Source organism: Mesoplodon bidens (genome assembly GCF_964165515.1).
Source record: "Mesoplodon bidens genome assembly, chromosome: 3".
Lineage (NCBI taxonomy): Eukaryota > Metazoa > Chordata > Mammalia > Artiodactyla > Ziphiidae > Mesoplodon > Mesoplodon bidens.
In genome coordinates, this window is record NC_138178.1 from 61101815 (window position 1) to 61119167 (window position 17353).

Sequence of the window (17353 nt, forward strand, 5' to 3'; positions counted from 1 at the left end):
ATATTTAAATATCACTATAAAAGCATAACCTGGAAAGAATATTTGCAGCTGTATCCTGATTGGCGAATTCGAACTGTCTCCAGCATCCCAGTGTACCGAAGCTGTCTAAGTACCAAGGCATCACTGAACCTTAATGGCAACTAAAACAAAGCAAATGGAAAAAAGATTAACCCAGGAGAATAGATCTCCAAATTAATGTTTGTCTTATAAGTGTAGTTAAGTTTTGAATATCTAGGAATTGACTGGAGGCCGTCTGGTTAAGATACAGCAGAGGTGGTGGGACAATCTCACCTCCCCAGCTGGTAGCTTCAGAAAAGTTCTAACTGCCTGACCAAAAGGAAAAAAGAGACACCAAGCTTTCAGGCTTCTCTACTTGCAGAAGAAGAGGGCCTTCAAAGCTCAAAAGGAATGTAATTGCCCACAGGCCACATAGTCTAGTCACTATAAAATTTGTAACAAGGTTAATCTACTTATACATAGTCAAGACTGTCTATATTTTTATTAAGTAAGATTTTATCTACAATCTCACTCAGAAATGACTTACCCCACACTCTTCCAGTTGCCTTGGTTAACTTGAGAGCTGACATATTTCTTCTTGTATGACTAGTACAAGGTTAAAAGAAGTTTACTTCCCTAGTTTTTGCTGATGATACTGGTATGACACATTGAAAAACAAAAAATTCCTATAATCCCTGAGAATTGATCTCTCATTGTGTAAGTATCAATAGGGAAGAGGCTAAAGGGAGGCATTCGATCATCATCAGTCATGACACTTTGTCACTCCTAGGTATCTCATAGGCATATTTTTAGACATTCAAAAGAGGCTGTATTTGGAGCTTCTGATATTTCTCCCTATTCTCTAAATACTATTTTCAATGATCCACTAAGGCAATCTCAAATATTTTCCTGCAGAAAGATGGGGCATACCAGCTGTCAAAAAAAAAAAAAAAAGTCAAGTGGGCAACTTATGTTAAATAATAATAGCAGTTAATATTTATTTTGTACTTATCCTGTGCCCTTAAATACTTCATTAATTGAACGCTTTGCATAGCAAGAGTAACAAGGACTCAAACTTCTATTTAACTGTAAATAAAATGGTTTCCTCTTTTGTCACTATAAAAGAATGGCTAACATTTACTAAGTGCTTAGTATGGGCCAGGAACATTCTAAGTACTTTATAGGTATTGACTCATATGTATTCACAAAACACTATGAGGTTGGTCCTACAATTCCATTTTATTGTTACACAGATGAAAATATTTAAGGCATAGAAAGGTTAAGTAACTCATCTAAGATCACAAAGCTTATAACTAGCAGAGCTAGAGACTGCTTATTAAGAATTAAGAAAGCTGAACCTAATTCCTAAGACATTTTAGCAGTTTGGGCTAGAACTATTTTTTTCCTATGATGGACATAAAAATGACAACTGTTTACACTTAACAGATATATTTTGCAAAGCTCTAATAAGGGGGACTGTCATATAAAACAAGAAGAAATCAAGAATGTTGAGTATCTTCCCTATTTTGAAGAGACAAGAATCTCTAAACATGAAAAATGCCATGCAAGTTCTGTAAGAATAATTGATACCTTATATCTAAACAAGAGAGATTAACCTTGGTACGGGTAACAAAAGTTGCATAAAATTCTTTTATATGATGGAATTTCAAGAGATTTTTGCTTCTGTAGGAGATGCTAAATTCTAGGAGATGCTAAATTGAGCCCATATAAATACTTTTCAGGCAGGTAAGTGAGGAAATAAGAAGGATATTCATAGAAAATACAGAACACCGTTTTCCTTACAAAGATTATAGATAGCTCTTCCCCGCCACTTATTCTCCTTAGAAAGAATTTAAAGCTTGGTTTGAAGTAAGCTGAGCTAGAAGCTCTTATTTACAGACATTTTTACCTTTTCGGCATTGGAGCGAATGCATTTTACAAAATATGGTTCTGCTTGACCAAGTGTTTCCATCAGCTTGCTTAATGAGGCCTGCAATACAAAGGAATATAATTAGCACTTACTCTCATTCCAAACTGGCAACGAATGGTTTATAAATATAAACAACAATGTTGGTAAAATATGCAAAAAAAAGTGGTATACATAGAAATAGGTTTGTTTCTGAAAAGCACATTGTGTACACTGCCATACTGATTAAACTGAGGCCAGTTAAGGACGAGGATGGCAGTTTAACCTTAAAGCTGACAGACTGGCAATAGTAAATACTGCAGATATCTTTTATAGTAATCTAAGTCTATAATAAATTTTTTACCTTTCTTCACATTTCATGAAACAACTTTATTCAAACTCATGCAGTCTCAGAGTAACTTTGGGAAAAACATCCAGTAGGGTATCCAGGAAGGTAGTAATCCCCTGCTTCAGTTTTAATGTTTGAGTATGTAGTGATGTTCCCTCTTTCATTCCTGATGCTGATAATTTGTGCTTTGCCTCTTTTTTCCAGATTAGTCTGACTGGAGGTTTATAAATTTTCTGACATTTTCAACGAACCAGCTTTTTTTTTTTTTTTTTTTTTGGTGCTACGTGGGCCTCTCATTGTTGTGGCCTCTCCCGTTGCGGAGCACAGGCTCCGGACGCACAGGCTCCGCGGCCATGGCTCATGAGCCCAGCCGCTCCGCGGCATGTGGGATCTTCCCGGACTGGGGCACGAACCCGTATCAGCTGCATCGGCAGGCGGACTCTCAACCAGTGCGCCACCAGGGAAGCCCCAAACCAGCTTTTTTATTTCATTGGTTTTTCTCTATTATTTTTCTGTTTTCGATCTCACTGATGATTTCTACTTTATCATTTCACTCCTGCTTGCTTTGGGTTTAATGTTTTTCTTTTTCTAGTTTCTTAGGGCAGAGGCTTAGATTAGTGACTTAAGGCCTTTCTCCTTTTCTAATAAGAGCATTTAATGTTATAAATTAACCTTGGAGTACTGATTTAGCTGCACTGCACAAACTGTGGTATTTTATTTTCATTCCATTTAAAATATTTTAAAAATTGTCCTTCCTCTTTGACTCATGTTTTATTTAGATGTCTTTTTAATTTGCCAAATATTTGGGGATTGTTATCTTTATTTTATTGATTTCTGGTTTAATTACAGTCAGATAACATATTTTGTTTATTAGTGTTCTATTTATCTGTTGGCTTTTCAGCTACATCTCTTTGTATTGTTTTGTGTGTGTGTGTCTGCTCTATGGATAACAATATACTAACCTGACCGCACAGTATACTTAGAGTCAATATTTTATGATTTCAAGTAAAACTTAGAAGTCTTACAATCACATAGACTCCTGTTATTGCTGTCATATATATTACATCAACATACACATTTTTTTACTTTTAGGTGTTCTTTTCGTGTGTGTTACTGTAATATAATACACATAATATAAAAGGCTTGAATCATAAATACACAGTATGATGAATTTTCACAAAGGGAATACACTCTTGAAACCAGAGCCCAAATCAATGAATAAAATATTATTAGAACCTTAGAAGTCCCTCTGTGCTCCATCCCACTGAACTTAGCAAGATCACTGTACATAGGCTACCTGCCTCCACCCTCCACACCTCAACCAAGGGTAACCATTATCCTTACTTCCAAGATGGTAAGTCAGTTTACCTACTATTAAACTTTATATAAAGAGAAAGATACACTATGTACTATCTTGTATTTGTTGCATACAATTGTATCTTGTACATTTTCAGCACTATATAGTAGTGATTCATTATATGACTATATCACAGTTAAGTTATCTGTTTAGGATGGATATTTGGTTGCTCAAGTTTGGGCTGTTAGGAATAAAGTTGCTATGAACAATCTTCTACATGTCTTTCAACTGTTTTCCAAAATCCCTGCATCAATTTATATTTCAATAGCAGTGCATAAAAATTCTGGTTGCTCTACATCCTTGCCAATACTTTGCATAATCAATCTTTTTTATTTCAGCCATGCTGGAAAGTGTGTAGTATTATTGCCTTATAGGCAGTTTTAATTTTCATTTCCCTGATGAATAATAAATAATATTGAGGATGTATTTGATAGGCTTATTGGCCTTTTGGATAACGTTTTTGTTTTTTTTTTTTGCGGTACGCGGGCCTCTCACTGTTGTGGCCTCTCCCGTTGCGGAGCGCAGGCTCAGTGGCCATGGCTCACGGGCCTAGCCACTCCGCGGCATGTGGGATCTTCCCGGACTGGGGCACGAACCTGTGTCCCCTGCATTGGCAGGCAGACTCTCAACCACTGCGCCACCAGGGAAGCCCTGGATAACATCTTTTGATATAAGAGAGTTTTGCTTGTTCAAGACCTTTGCCCATTTCTATTAGGTTGTCTTTTCAAGAACTGATTTGTGGTTTTTCATATATTCCACATATAAGGTCTTTTTTCAGTTGTATTGCAAGTATATGTATATACCCTGTAGCCTGCCCTTTCATTCTCTTAGTAGTGAGTTTGTTTTTAACAGTTTTATTGAATTACAATTTACATACTATAAAAATGTATCCATTGTAGTGCATAGATCAATGATTTTTTTAGTAAATTTATACAATTGTGCAACCATCATTACAATCCAGATTTAGAAATCTTCCACCCAACCCCTCAAAAGGTCCCCTCCTGCCCATCTGCAGTCAATAACTGCCCCCGCCCAGTGTCCCAGGAAACCACTGGTTCACTTTCTGCTGCTATAAATAAACCACCTTTGAAAAAAATAATCCTCTTTAGACATCTTTTCCTCTCACTATAAAACCAATATGTATCTACTGTAGAAAACAGAATACACAGATACATATTCGAGAATAAAAATCAGTTTGGTTGAGTTTGTGTAATGACTTAATTCTTAGTTCCAGAGGTAGAACTAGAAGTAGATTATTTTCTTCAAACCGGGCCTTTATGCAGAGAACTCAGATTTCTGCCAAAAAACCCCAAGTTAGAAAAACTCTTAGCCAAGGAACAGAAACACTTAGAATTTCCACCACTACAAGCAAAGGACTACACTGACTAATGATGTAGTGGTGGATATATTTCCCAGCAATCTGTGGGTCTCTGAGCAGCCAAGCATGCGTGTCTTGTCAGGCCAAGAGAGGGGCAGTAGTTTTATCCGCATGTTTCAGCAGATATAACAGCAACAGCATGTGCATGACCTATTATCCTAAGTGAAAGCCACAAAACTCCTTTTAAAGCATTAACTGAGCAGACACATGGTGCCTATGAAGTGGTCTCCTTTCATATACAGCTCTATGCATAAACAATGCATAGTTTTTGCCTTATGATCAAGTTGCATCATCTCGCTCATAACTTAAGACTTTAGCTACTTTATTTGACAGTCTGGTGGCTAAAAGGATACTAACATTTGCTGGCAGTAGAAAAAGTCTCAAAAGAGAATAATCCAGAGTAGGGTGAGGGTGGCTATTTATCTAACCACTGAAATAAGGAAAATATACATATGGTCTACCACCTTGTTATTTGTTTCTATTTGTTTAATCTGCTCTTTCTTTTATCCTGCCTTTTTTAAACTGAGTATACAGTTGATGCTTGAACAACACAGGGGTAAGGGGTACTGACCCTCTGTGCTGTTGAAAACCCACATGTAACTTTAAAGTTGGCCCCCGGCATACTTGGTTCCACCCTATCTGGAGTTTGAATCCTGAGATTCAACCAACTACTGATCGTGTAAAACTGTAGTGTAACTATTGAAAAAAATCCATGTGTAAGTGGACCCATGCAGTTCAATCAAGGATCACCTGTATTTTATGATTCCATTTTAGTTCTGCTATTAGCTCATTACCTATGATAAGCTTTTATTTTTTTAAGGATTTCTCAAGACTTTACATCTTTAACATATCACAATCTGCCTTCAAATAATGCTACACCATTACCTGTATAGTGTATAGTATACAGGTAATGCTGTAACTTTACAAGAGTATAAACTTTACAACAGTATAAACTTACATTTAGCCCCTCCCTTTTGTGCTTTTGTCATACGTTTTATTTCTACCTCACAATATATTATTTTTTCTTCTTCTACAGTCAATTATCTTTCTAAAAAATTAAAAGAAGAGAAAAAGTATTTATTATAGTTAATTACACTTCTATCATTCTGGCAATTTAGTGTTTTGTATAGATCCAAAACCTATGGTTTTCTCATCATTTTTATCCCAAATTTAACATTCTTATAATGTAGATTTCCTGGCAATGCATTCTCTCAACTTTTGTTTGTCTGAATAAGTCTCTATATAACCCTCAATACTCATGTGCATAGAATTTTAGAGGGACAATTTTTTTCCCCTTTCAGTTTTTTAAAAATACTATTCTTGAATTCTGCCTTTCATAGTTTCTGATGAGAAACCTACTGTTATTCTTATCTTCATTTCATGGCACATAAATGTTGTCTTTTTTCTCTGGCTGTATTTAAAATTTCTCTTTTTAACTGGCTTTAGCAATTTGATGTGATGTGTATTGGTGTGTTTAGGTTTGTTCTGCTTGGGATTTGTTGAGATTCTTTGATCTTTGAGCTTATATTATTCATAAAAATAAGGAAATATTTTGGTCATTATTTCTTCAAATTTTTTTCTGTATCCCCCTCTCTTGACTTTCCTTCTTAGATGCCAATTACACCTATGTTCAATGATCTAATATTTTCCCACAAGTGACTAATGCTTTTTTTCATTTTTTCCATCTTTGTTATTTCTCTCTGCACTTTAAAGTAAATGTAACTTCTAATTCACTACCTCGGCAAATAGGTGTTAATCCCATCTAGCTTATTTTTATTTTCAAATATTACATTTTTAATCTTTGAAAGTTCCATTTGAGTCTTTTTCATATCTTCTATTTTTTTCTCATCATTATTCATGTTTTTCTTTGGACATATTTATATGATTTATAATAGCTATTTTGAGATCCTCATCTAAATGCTATTTCCATAATCTCTGTCATTTTTAGATCTGTTTCTTTTTCATTTTTCAATATTTATTTATTTATTTGGCTGCACCGGGTCTTAGTTGCAGCAGGCAGGCTCCTTAGTTGCAGCTCACAGGCTCCTTAGTTGTAGCATGCAAACTTTTAGTTGTGGCATGAATGTGGACCTAGTTCCCTGACCAGGGATAGAACACCAGCCCCCTGCATTGGGAGCATGGAGTCTTCACCACTGCGCCACCAGGGAAGTCCCTAGATCTGTTTCCAATGATTGATTTTTTTTCTCCCTTGCTATGGGTTGTTTTTTCCCTGATTCTTTCTTTGCATGCCTAATAATTTCAGATTGGATGCTAGTGTGATTTTACATTGTTGGCTTTTGTTATATTCCTTTAAAGAGCAACAGACATTTTCCCCTGGGGCTGTTAAGTTATAAAGGTTCACTTTGATTCTTTCAAGACTTGCTTTTATTAAGCTTTGTGAGGGCAGGTCCAGAGCAAAACCTTGGCATCTGTTTGGACTCCCTCTCCCTGGGCTATAGCAAACTGCCTTTATGCAGTAACCTGGGACTTGCCTCATTTATTTCCCTCTTCTCAGGGATCATAATCCTGCAATGCTTACTGTCTAATATCTAAAAACATTCTATTCTTATCTTTTTAGTTTTTTAGTTTTTTAGTTTTCTAGTTGTTTAGAGCAGAAGGGCAATTCCTGTATCAGTTAATCCTTCATGAGTCCTATGATTTCATTTTGATGAAAGTAAATATTCATTCACAAGAAGTGTATGAAGTCAAAGACAGCTGGGTGCCATCTATCTTCATCATTTCTAATTTCCTCACCTGTACAATAAGAATGACAGTATTTATCTCACAGAATTGGAGGAAAAATAATGTGTATGTATAAATATTTAGTAAAGGATCTGGAAAATATAGTACTCATTACTTTTATAATACTTAACAATGTATTAGAAACATTAAAGATGACCCTTTTTGCAAATGTTAAATACAATACATGAATTTAATTTGAAAATATCCATAATTCCTGAATTTGGGGGATTTTAAGGGACATGATAGGATTGTAATTATAACTAAGTTTTATTGTAGTAGCTATAATGTGTACTCTTCAGATTAAAGTCTGAGTTTGGTATACAGGAACCTGTAAAAGATCCAAGGTAACAAAATAAAGGACACAACAGCTTAATGGTTCTACCCTTCATAATTATGAGATTAATGCTTCCTTTTCAGATGCCAAGCTCACCACATTACCTTTTGATCAGAATTTGGCTTCCTACCTTGATCTGCTAATCAGGAGTAAATGCGATCATGAACTAACAATTATAACAAGTCTGCCTATGACTCTTATTTCTCATTGTATATTAATAAACTTTGATACTGTTTTACAGCAGTGTTTATAGTTTATCAGTCAGCATGATATTTTTTTCCCTGTAAATTCACCTTTCCATTTCTAAATCCATAAAGTGAAAACCCAAACTCTGGGATGTAAAGACATCACCGAGGTACAGACAGACCTGTCTGGTCAAGCAACATCTCTCTCTTTTTTTAAATAATCAAATACCATTAACCCATAGGATTGTGATTTAAGAAGGATTTTTTTTAATTCATGGCAGAGCTTCCATTATATATTCAATTGTCTTTCCTTTAACTTTATTAGCACCTAATAAGCTGTTTGGCTCTTCGATCTTGTTTTTTTGTTTTTGTTTTTTTTTTAAAGAGCACTTTGGGGCTTCCCTGGTGGCGCAGTGGTTGAGCGTCCGCCTGCCGATGCAGGGGACACGGGTTCGTGCCCCGGTCCGGGAGGATCCCACATGCCGCAGAGCGGCTGGGCCCGTGAGCCATGGCCGCTGAGCCTGCGTGTCCAGAGCCTGTGCTTTGCAGCGGGAGAGGCCACAAAAAAACAAAACAAAACAAAACGAGCACTTTGACCAAGTAGCTTTTATAGAATCAAATTTTTCTCTAGGCCTATGGTGAAAATTGTCTAAAATAAAATGACATTTCTAGCCTACAGTTTGAAGAACTGTGCTTATAAATCAAACTAGATCATATCCAGTGATATGTTAGTAGATAATTTACATTCAGGTCTCCTGGATTAAACAGAAGCATTGAAAAACGTGATAACATAGAAGTATAGCTATCGGCAGATAAAGAAATTTTTAGTTAACAGTGAACGACGCTTCTGTGATAAAAGCATGAGGTAGAGTAAAATTGTGTAAAGCACTCTTTCCTTTAAGATTTTCAGCTCTTTTTCATAAATATCTAGCAAATGAATAGAATGTTAGAGATGATTTGAGAAGAATGGGAAGAATTCAAAGAGAATTTTGTAAAGTTATTCTGGAGGTTATTTGGTTAATTTATTATGATCATATTTATTCCTAAATGCCCAGTTACAATGAAAGGAACTGGATTCCTGTATACACAAAACAAAAATAAACAATCAAGAAACAACTTACAATTCCACTGAGTTAAATGTTGACGGCAGTAGCATGAGGTTTACATATATAGGGAGAAATACACATCATTATGTTAACAGTGACCATATCTGGGCAGTCAGTTTTCTGATGCTTTTCTCCTCACACTGAAAATAATAAATTACTCTTTGGGATATGCACTATCCAGAGATACAAGGATGAAAAACAAAAGCACTTGACTTTTTTTCCCCATCTTTGGTACTTCCATCCAAAATGACCATTATAGTATAGCTTTTTAGTCACATGAATCATATCCCATTCAGGTATCTTGCAGATCACTTTGACCTTACAATGCCAATCTGAACAAAACAGATTCCTCTTTGTTAAAAATAAAAGGAAAAAAAGGTAAAACAGGAAACAACCTGAAACTGGGCACTGATGCTGGGAGGTTTCTTCTTCTTGTGCAAATGAAGAAGAGACTTGGTAATGCGATCCTGTAGGGTCAGTCTTGTCAGGTGCTTTAAAGACTTTACTTCTAGCAAGTGCTGAAAAGCAGGGGAAAAAAATCAAATTCTTCATGTAAATTAATCTAAGAATAGGAAAAACAAAATTGTAAGCTAGTTTTCATTATTCCTGCATATAATGACTGTGGTGAATATGAGCGATTAATATTCAACATCCATTTTTACCCTCCTTCTGCTTTCTTACAGAAGCTTACCAGCTAAAAAGAAACTACATTTCCCAAACTCTCTTACATCTCAGGTTCTGGATGTGATTTAAGTTCACCAATTCCCACACGTGAAACTGGGAAGGTCTAACTGAGGCAGAGGCTTTGTCTACTAGCTTGTTTCTGCTGGCAAACGTGTACACAAAAGTACTTTAGTTTTCGGTGGTCCCAGTGCCCAGGCACTACTTTTTAAAGTGTTGTGAGGCAGAGTGCAGGGCATTTGTGTTGTCACTGCAACTCTAGTAAAAGCACCTTAGCCCTGAAGCCAACAGTTGTAGCAGCTTCTTCCTGATGCCTGGATTACACCACAGGTGGTATGAGCCTGGAAGCAGCACCAGTGATAGTGGCTTCCTCGTTTCCTAGCTTTCTGAGTACAGCTGAGGTCAGTTCTGCTCTGTTGTTTTAATACTTCTGATGATTTCTGTAAGCACCTCTTTGAATTAAGTCCCTTTCTACTTAAAAATATCTATGGTGGTTAGTTATCTGCAACTGAATTCCGATCACACAGATAATAAATTAAATTCAATCCCTGGGCTATATAATAGGTAAGCCAGGAACACATACACAGAAAAAAAGAAAATGTAGTCCCTATCAACCCGCATCCTGAGGTCCTAATTATTAATCTTAAAAATAAGATATAAGTTACACATAAAGCAACTAAAGAATACAAAACAGGACACTGATAAAGTATTTCGGAGCTTTTTTTAGCTAATCATTAATCAATTTTTAAAATCCTACTAATTTATGGCTGTGAGTTTGTCAATGGAAAAAATGTATCTACACAGATGTGCAACTGCATATGTTATTTAAAAAGTAGTAAAAGTTTTATTGTATGAGAAGCACAGAATTGAGTTAAAAGTATGACAAATTAAAAGACTAAAAAATATTAATTTTGACAAGATAAACATTAAAAAATAAAAACTTCCAAGTGGCATTAAGTACAATATACATTTAAACAATTCCACCTAAGAAAAAATATTTTCAATAATGACAAAGACTTATTATCCATACATAAGAACTGTAAAAAAAATTCTTTAAAAAATACATCCAGTGATAATAAATGAGCAGAAGACTTCAACAGGCAATTCTCAAAATATAAATGACAAGTAACATAATGACAATCAATCTCACTTTTAATCAAAGAAACACACATTTTCTTTTAAGGAGATTTTCTGCACGTCAGATTGGCAAACATAGTAAAGGCTGATAAAACCCAGTATACATGAAATAGGCATATTTATGCACTGTTCTTAGGAATGCAAATCATTATAATCTTTCTGATAAACCATTTCACGTCTACGTATTTATCTAAGGAGAGCTCTGAATGTTGTTTCTGACAGTGTACTTCAAAAAAATAGTGAAAAATTCTAAACAAAAGCAATAAGGAACTATACAGAATTTTTTTCATAAAGTAAGCTTCATTCACACAACTGAATACTATACAGCTCCTAAAAATACTGCAACCTATATTTACTGACATGGAAAAATATCTGCAAATACTCTTGACCAAAAAAACCCCACACAAAACAATAATATATATGTAAATATGTATAGTACATGTGTATACTGAATTTTGAGAGTTTAGACTTTATTTTTATTAGCATTTTTGAATTCTTACAAAAAGATTCATTGTATATTAAGAAAAAAATAATTTTCCATACTGGTCAGGACTCAATTAGAAGAGTTTTGTGGTTTATCCATAAGTAAAAAGAAATTAGCACTGAAGCCTAAAATTATTTCCCCAAACGTTTAAGATACTTCGGATAAAAAGACCTTGGAAATGGTTTCATTTTATAAACCATATCTAAGGCAATGGTAAAATTAATTACTAAATGTCACTATGTGAAAAAGGGTCAGATGAACTGTGAAAAATACAAGTAACTATTTTTTTTAAACTATTAAAAAGTCCTTCCCATCAAGGAATGATTAGAAAGGTAAAAAAAAAAAAATCCACATTCATTCTTATCTCAAGGTCTGTCCAATCTTTTCATTTGCTTGGAATACTCTATAGCTAGACCTTTACATTGCTTGATTTTTCGTAGCATTCAACTTATAGCTTAAATACCCAAACTTTCTCATAAAGCTATTTTCTTAAATACCCCAAAGGTAGCCCACCTCTAAATCAATAATATGTCATTTCATTTTCCTCTTTGCACATAATATCATCTAAATCATCTTTTGTTTACTTGTATATTTTTTTCTCTTTCTCTAAAAGAATCACTATGAGAGAGCAAGGATTCTCTGACTGGACTGTTTATCTCAGCACCTCCAATGCCTAAAACAGTGTCTGGTACTGCAAACTCAATAAATATTAGTTTGGATAAATGAATGAATGGTTAGCAAGTAATGATTTTTGAACAATGTTTCCCCAGCAACTGGAGACCAGTCTCTTGTCCACAAAACTCACCATGATTAGATCCATCAACAAATATTCAGTGATTACTACAGGTTCTGTTCTAAGTGCTAGGAATACATTGCATTCAAGTACAGGGAAACAGACTATAAGGAAATTAAAAAATAAATGATAATCTGAGGGTTATTAAGATTTATGAAGAAGATAAAACAGGGCAAGGAAGAAAGGAGAGACAAGGCGGAGCAGAACAATGTGGAAGACAAGAGGCTAAGGAGGCAAGAGAGAGATAAATCCAGTCAAGGGACAGCTTCAGTAGTCCAGTATGATGTGACAAAAACCAAGAACTGAACTGTGGGCCCAAGATCTAGCAGAAAACAGATACAGAGTTAATTCTTTTCTTAGGTCTTCTGTTCACTATCTACTTTATTCCTTTCTTAATTCCATCTTCATTGTTTAGCTTATTAAGATTAGTCAGTTCATTCTTTTTTAAGCAATTATTTACTGTTTGCTGTTCAAGGTGCTATAGCCACAAAGATTAAGAAAATATTGCTCATGTTGTTAAAGCCAACTAAAATGGACAGTAAACTTACCTTCAACGTTTGAGCCTGAGTGACTACAAAAATTCAGTAGGGGAGTGACAAACAAAAATCGCTTTGGGGATCAAGTCTGAGAGATGAGCAGGGTGTCAAAGTAGAAATGTACAACAAGGGAACTGTCAGTAAAAGACTGAAAATTTAAAGGTAGATCATATTAGAAAGGTATATTTAATAGAAGTGATGGTTTCAAGGTATGAGAGGGAAAGTACTCTCTAGGAGAGAAAGGGAAAGAACTATCAAAACAGAACTATATTAACAGAAGGCTAAGGGCTGCTGGAGGTTATATGTGTTGAACATTTGCCCGTGTTTATTCAGAACTGTAATAAAAATAAAGCATTCTAAATCCTACCTATATCAATAAAATGATGTGCCCTTAATACAGGTGACTGAATCTTATTTCCAGTAGCGATAAAAGTTGTAGGGCTGCGTACAATAATGATTCATACTCAAGGTAAGAAAGTGGCTGCAGATTTCACAAAAGAGCAAAAGGGAAAAGAAGTTCAGGTTATCTACACTTCTGTTGCTTCCTTCCACATCACATAAAACTAACTTAATGCAACCAAAATATCTTAATCAGCAAATGACCATAGTCAATGAGGATACAGGATCTGCTACTTTAATTTTATTAATATATACTTGTTTTGCCTTGGTTTGAAATGGACTGAAAGAAACAAGCAAAACACAAACACTCATTAAGCATAATTAGAAAAAATGAGGCATATTTAAAGAAGGGTAGGAAAGTAAGATGAAGAGTGAGGTTACTAAACAAAGCACACATCATGCCTACATGCATGTACACAGATAAGCCACAACTTCAGCTCTAACATTCTGGTAGCAAATATGAAGAAAATACTTATTATTTATTGAATACTAATCATGCACATACCAAGTATCTATCTCTCATCCTAACATATATTATCCCCCACATTACAAATGAAGAGACAGAGGTTAAGACAAGTTCGAGAACTTACTCCAAAAATCAAAGAGCAGGGACTTCCCTGGTGGCGCAGTGGTTAAGAATCTGCCTGCCAATGCAGGGGACACAGGTTCGTGCTCTGGTCCAGGAAGCTCCCACATGCCGCAGAGCAACTAAGCCCAAGTGCCACAACTACTGAGCCCATGTGCCACGACTACTGAGGCCTGCGTGCCTAGAGCCCATGCTCCGCAAGAGGAGCCACCTCAATGAGGAGCCCACGCACCACCACAACGAAGAGTAGCCCCCACTTGCTGCAACTAGAGAAAGCCCACACACAGCAGCAAAGACCCAATGCAGCCCCCCCAAAATTAATTAATTAATTAAAAAAAAATCAAAGAGCAAGTAACAGATCCATCATTTGAACGTAGGTCAGTTTGACTCCAAGGTCTATATTCTCACAGACTATGTTGCCTCTCTAATATTAAATATATGTACTTGAATACACAAGACACACTAAAATAAACAAAAAATTAGCCATACTTAATTTTAAAAGATTGAGAAATAGATGGGATTCCCATGATTGATGATTGAATGGAATCATTTACTTCAGATGTATCCAACATATTCTTGTTGGCTATCATGTAAAGTTTAAGAAGTTATAAAAGAATGTATATATATGTATAACTGAGTCACTTTGCTGTAGAGCAGAAATTAACACAACATTGTAAATCAACTATACAATTAAAAAGAAATAATTTATCCATTTGAGGAGAGGGAAAAGAACAGCACAAACACTAGGCCCAGAGGTGGCATTCAAAATATTAAAAGGCTAGAGAGACAGTGAAGGAAAAAAGAAAGACAAATGAACGATAATGAATATTTGACAATGAATGTAGTCTCCTCTCTTTCTCTCTACATAAAATCGTTTCATGTAAGACCATAATCACAAACCACTTAGGTAAATTTTCTTTGTGGCTTAAAACATATTTGTCACTACCACAAACCACATCAGCAGTACATTAAATTTTCTTTGGAAATATAAGGTGACTTAAGTAGAGGGAAAAATTAAAGACAGATTCATTTTCTTCTTTCTTGAACTTGAGAACCATGACAATAAATAGCTCTTTTTCAGTTCTTTTAAAATTTTGAAATTATGCCCATTAACAAAGTTACAAATGACAGGACTCCTTCTTTGGGAGAGCACAAGAGAGAAAAACTCAGTAAGATTTTTCTTTCTTTAGTAAATTTAATAAATATTTTGGAATGTAGATTAGAGTAGGCAAATTACAACCCCTGGGTCAAATCCTGCCCACTGTTTTTATAAGATTTATATGGTGGCAAAAAGAATTAAATAATATATGATGGCATGTGAAAATTAAATGAAATTCAAATTTCAGTGTCCATAAGTAAAGTTTTATTGGAATACAGTCACTCTCACTCAGTTACATATTGTCTACAGCTGCATTTGTGCTATGATAGCAGAGCTAAGTAATTATAACACAGACTAGACGAGATAAGCCTGCAAGCCTAACTGGACCTTTACAGAAAAACCTGGCTAACTAACGCTAATGATGATGAGAGTTAGGTAAGCATTACTTAGAAATTATTTTTAAATCAGATAAAATTCAGAATTTTATCTTAAACTGACTCAAGGAGAAATGAAAAGATCTTATACAAAGATGCAATTACTCAACAAAAATTTACATTTATATTCAGAAGCTCTTCAAACACTAGAAAATGGGACATATCACAAGTATTTACCTGAACCATTAAACTTGGCCATTTCATAACATCCAGCATTATTTCTAAAATGGTTTCAACTGAATATACACAATTAACCTCTATTTTGGGTACAAATAACATATTTCTTTTTTGCTTATGAAGATCGTTTGATGAATAATAAAAAAATAATTATGAAATGGGGCACTAACAGAAAAAAATTTTTTGTAATACTCACCTTTGGAAGGCCAGGCTTGGATTTGAAATTTTTGTTTCTCCTATAGAGATAAATCATACATTAGGAAAAAAAAAAAAACCACAGTAGAGACGAATGATTTCAAGGTCTCTACTAAAACAACAGACTATATACCCATTTCCAAGTTATAGGTCGCCTAAATGAAAACACTGTCTAATTCAACTAAGCAGTCATCTTTGGGAAGGAAGGTTAAGCGAAGAAAAGAGATGCCTGCTCTGTAATACAGGTACAAACACATTTAAGCCCGATGATAAGTAACATAATGTACATTCAAAGCTGAAGTTTCATTTTCTTTTGGATGTTAATAGGGCTCTGCATTCTTAAACCTATAGAGGCATTGTTTCTGTCATTTTAAACTTAAATAGATAGCTAATTTCATGAATTTTTAAAATGTACTTTTCACTAAGACTCATGATCTTCCATTTTTAGAAATTAAAAATTCTCTTTTGCCCTTTTTTCCCTTATTCATAATTCAGTATCACACTTATATCAAATCTTTCTTTTTTTAATGGCTACATACAGGGAATAAAGCCCAATGCTTATGAACATGGGCTGGGGTGTCAGGAAGACCTGGGCTTGAATCTAAGCTCTTTCACCTACTAATTCTGGAGTATAGCAAGACTTATACAAATTGAGCCTATTAACACTGTTAAATGATGATTTAGGGATTAAGGAATCCAATTCAGTCACACTTCTAGCTAGTGGTCAAAAAATATGCTTCGGAAGTTTTTAAAATATGTTGATATAGGTAGCTAAGAACTTTTTACTTGTCTACCATGCATGGTTATATCTATGGTCCTCAAACCAGTTCTAAATCAGGTAAGGAGGAATGGCAGGCTTGGGTTAAGTGTTATATATCACCATACAGGCGCCCCTTGAACAACACAGGTTTTGACTGTGCAGTTCCACTTATAAGTGGAATTTTTTTCAACAGTTTTTTAAAAACTGTATGCTTCTTCTCCTGTTAATTGTCTTTCAAGTTACTGTACTTGATCTGAGGTTGGTTGAGTCTGTGGATGTGGAATCACAGATACCGAGGAGCAGTGGATATGGAGGGCTGACTACAGGAAACACACAAATTTTTGACTGTACAGAGGGTTGGCACCTCTAACCCATGCAGTGTTGAGGGGTAAACTGTATATGGCCCCATTCACCACTTCATAAGGGATTTTCCTGCCCAATTTATTAGGATTGCCAGAATTAAAGGACAACGGCAGTTAAAGACTAGGAATCCTAAAAAGAGCTATCAGTTTTTGCTCTCTCTGGATGTAGGGTCTGTTAAAGAGCAATAAAGAGTCATCTCCATAATAAGTATATTCAGTCTGATTCTCCTGGTGAGATGAAAACAAACACCAGCTTTATAATACAGGAGACTGTTACAGCTCTAAATTCTGACTACTTTTGAGTCTTGTTTCACTCAAAATTCTACTCATGAAAATAATGCTTCATGATCACCTCT

At 35.1% G+C, this 17353-nt stretch overlaps 1 protein-coding gene across 7 annotated transcripts in view; it reads right to left on the reverse strand.

Moving 5' to 3' along the window:
• MYO9A (myosin IXA) overlaps window positions 1–17353 on the reverse strand; it is a 284585-nt gene that overhangs the window by 94612 nt on the left and 172620 nt on the right. For all 7 annotated transcript variants that reach the window (XM_081228009.1, XM_081228011.1, XM_081228012.1 and 4 more), the window contains 4 exons: window positions 15877–15916; window positions 9750–9872; window positions 1907–1987; window positions 30–140 (listed from right to left, as the gene is read on the reverse strand). In XM_081228009.1, the coding sequence (XP_081084135.1) occupies window positions 30–140; window positions 1907–1987; window positions 9750–9872; window positions 15877–15916 (355 nt within the window). The remainder of the gene's footprint in view (window positions 1–29; window positions 141–1906; window positions 1988–9749; window positions 9873–15876; window positions 15917–17353) is intronic.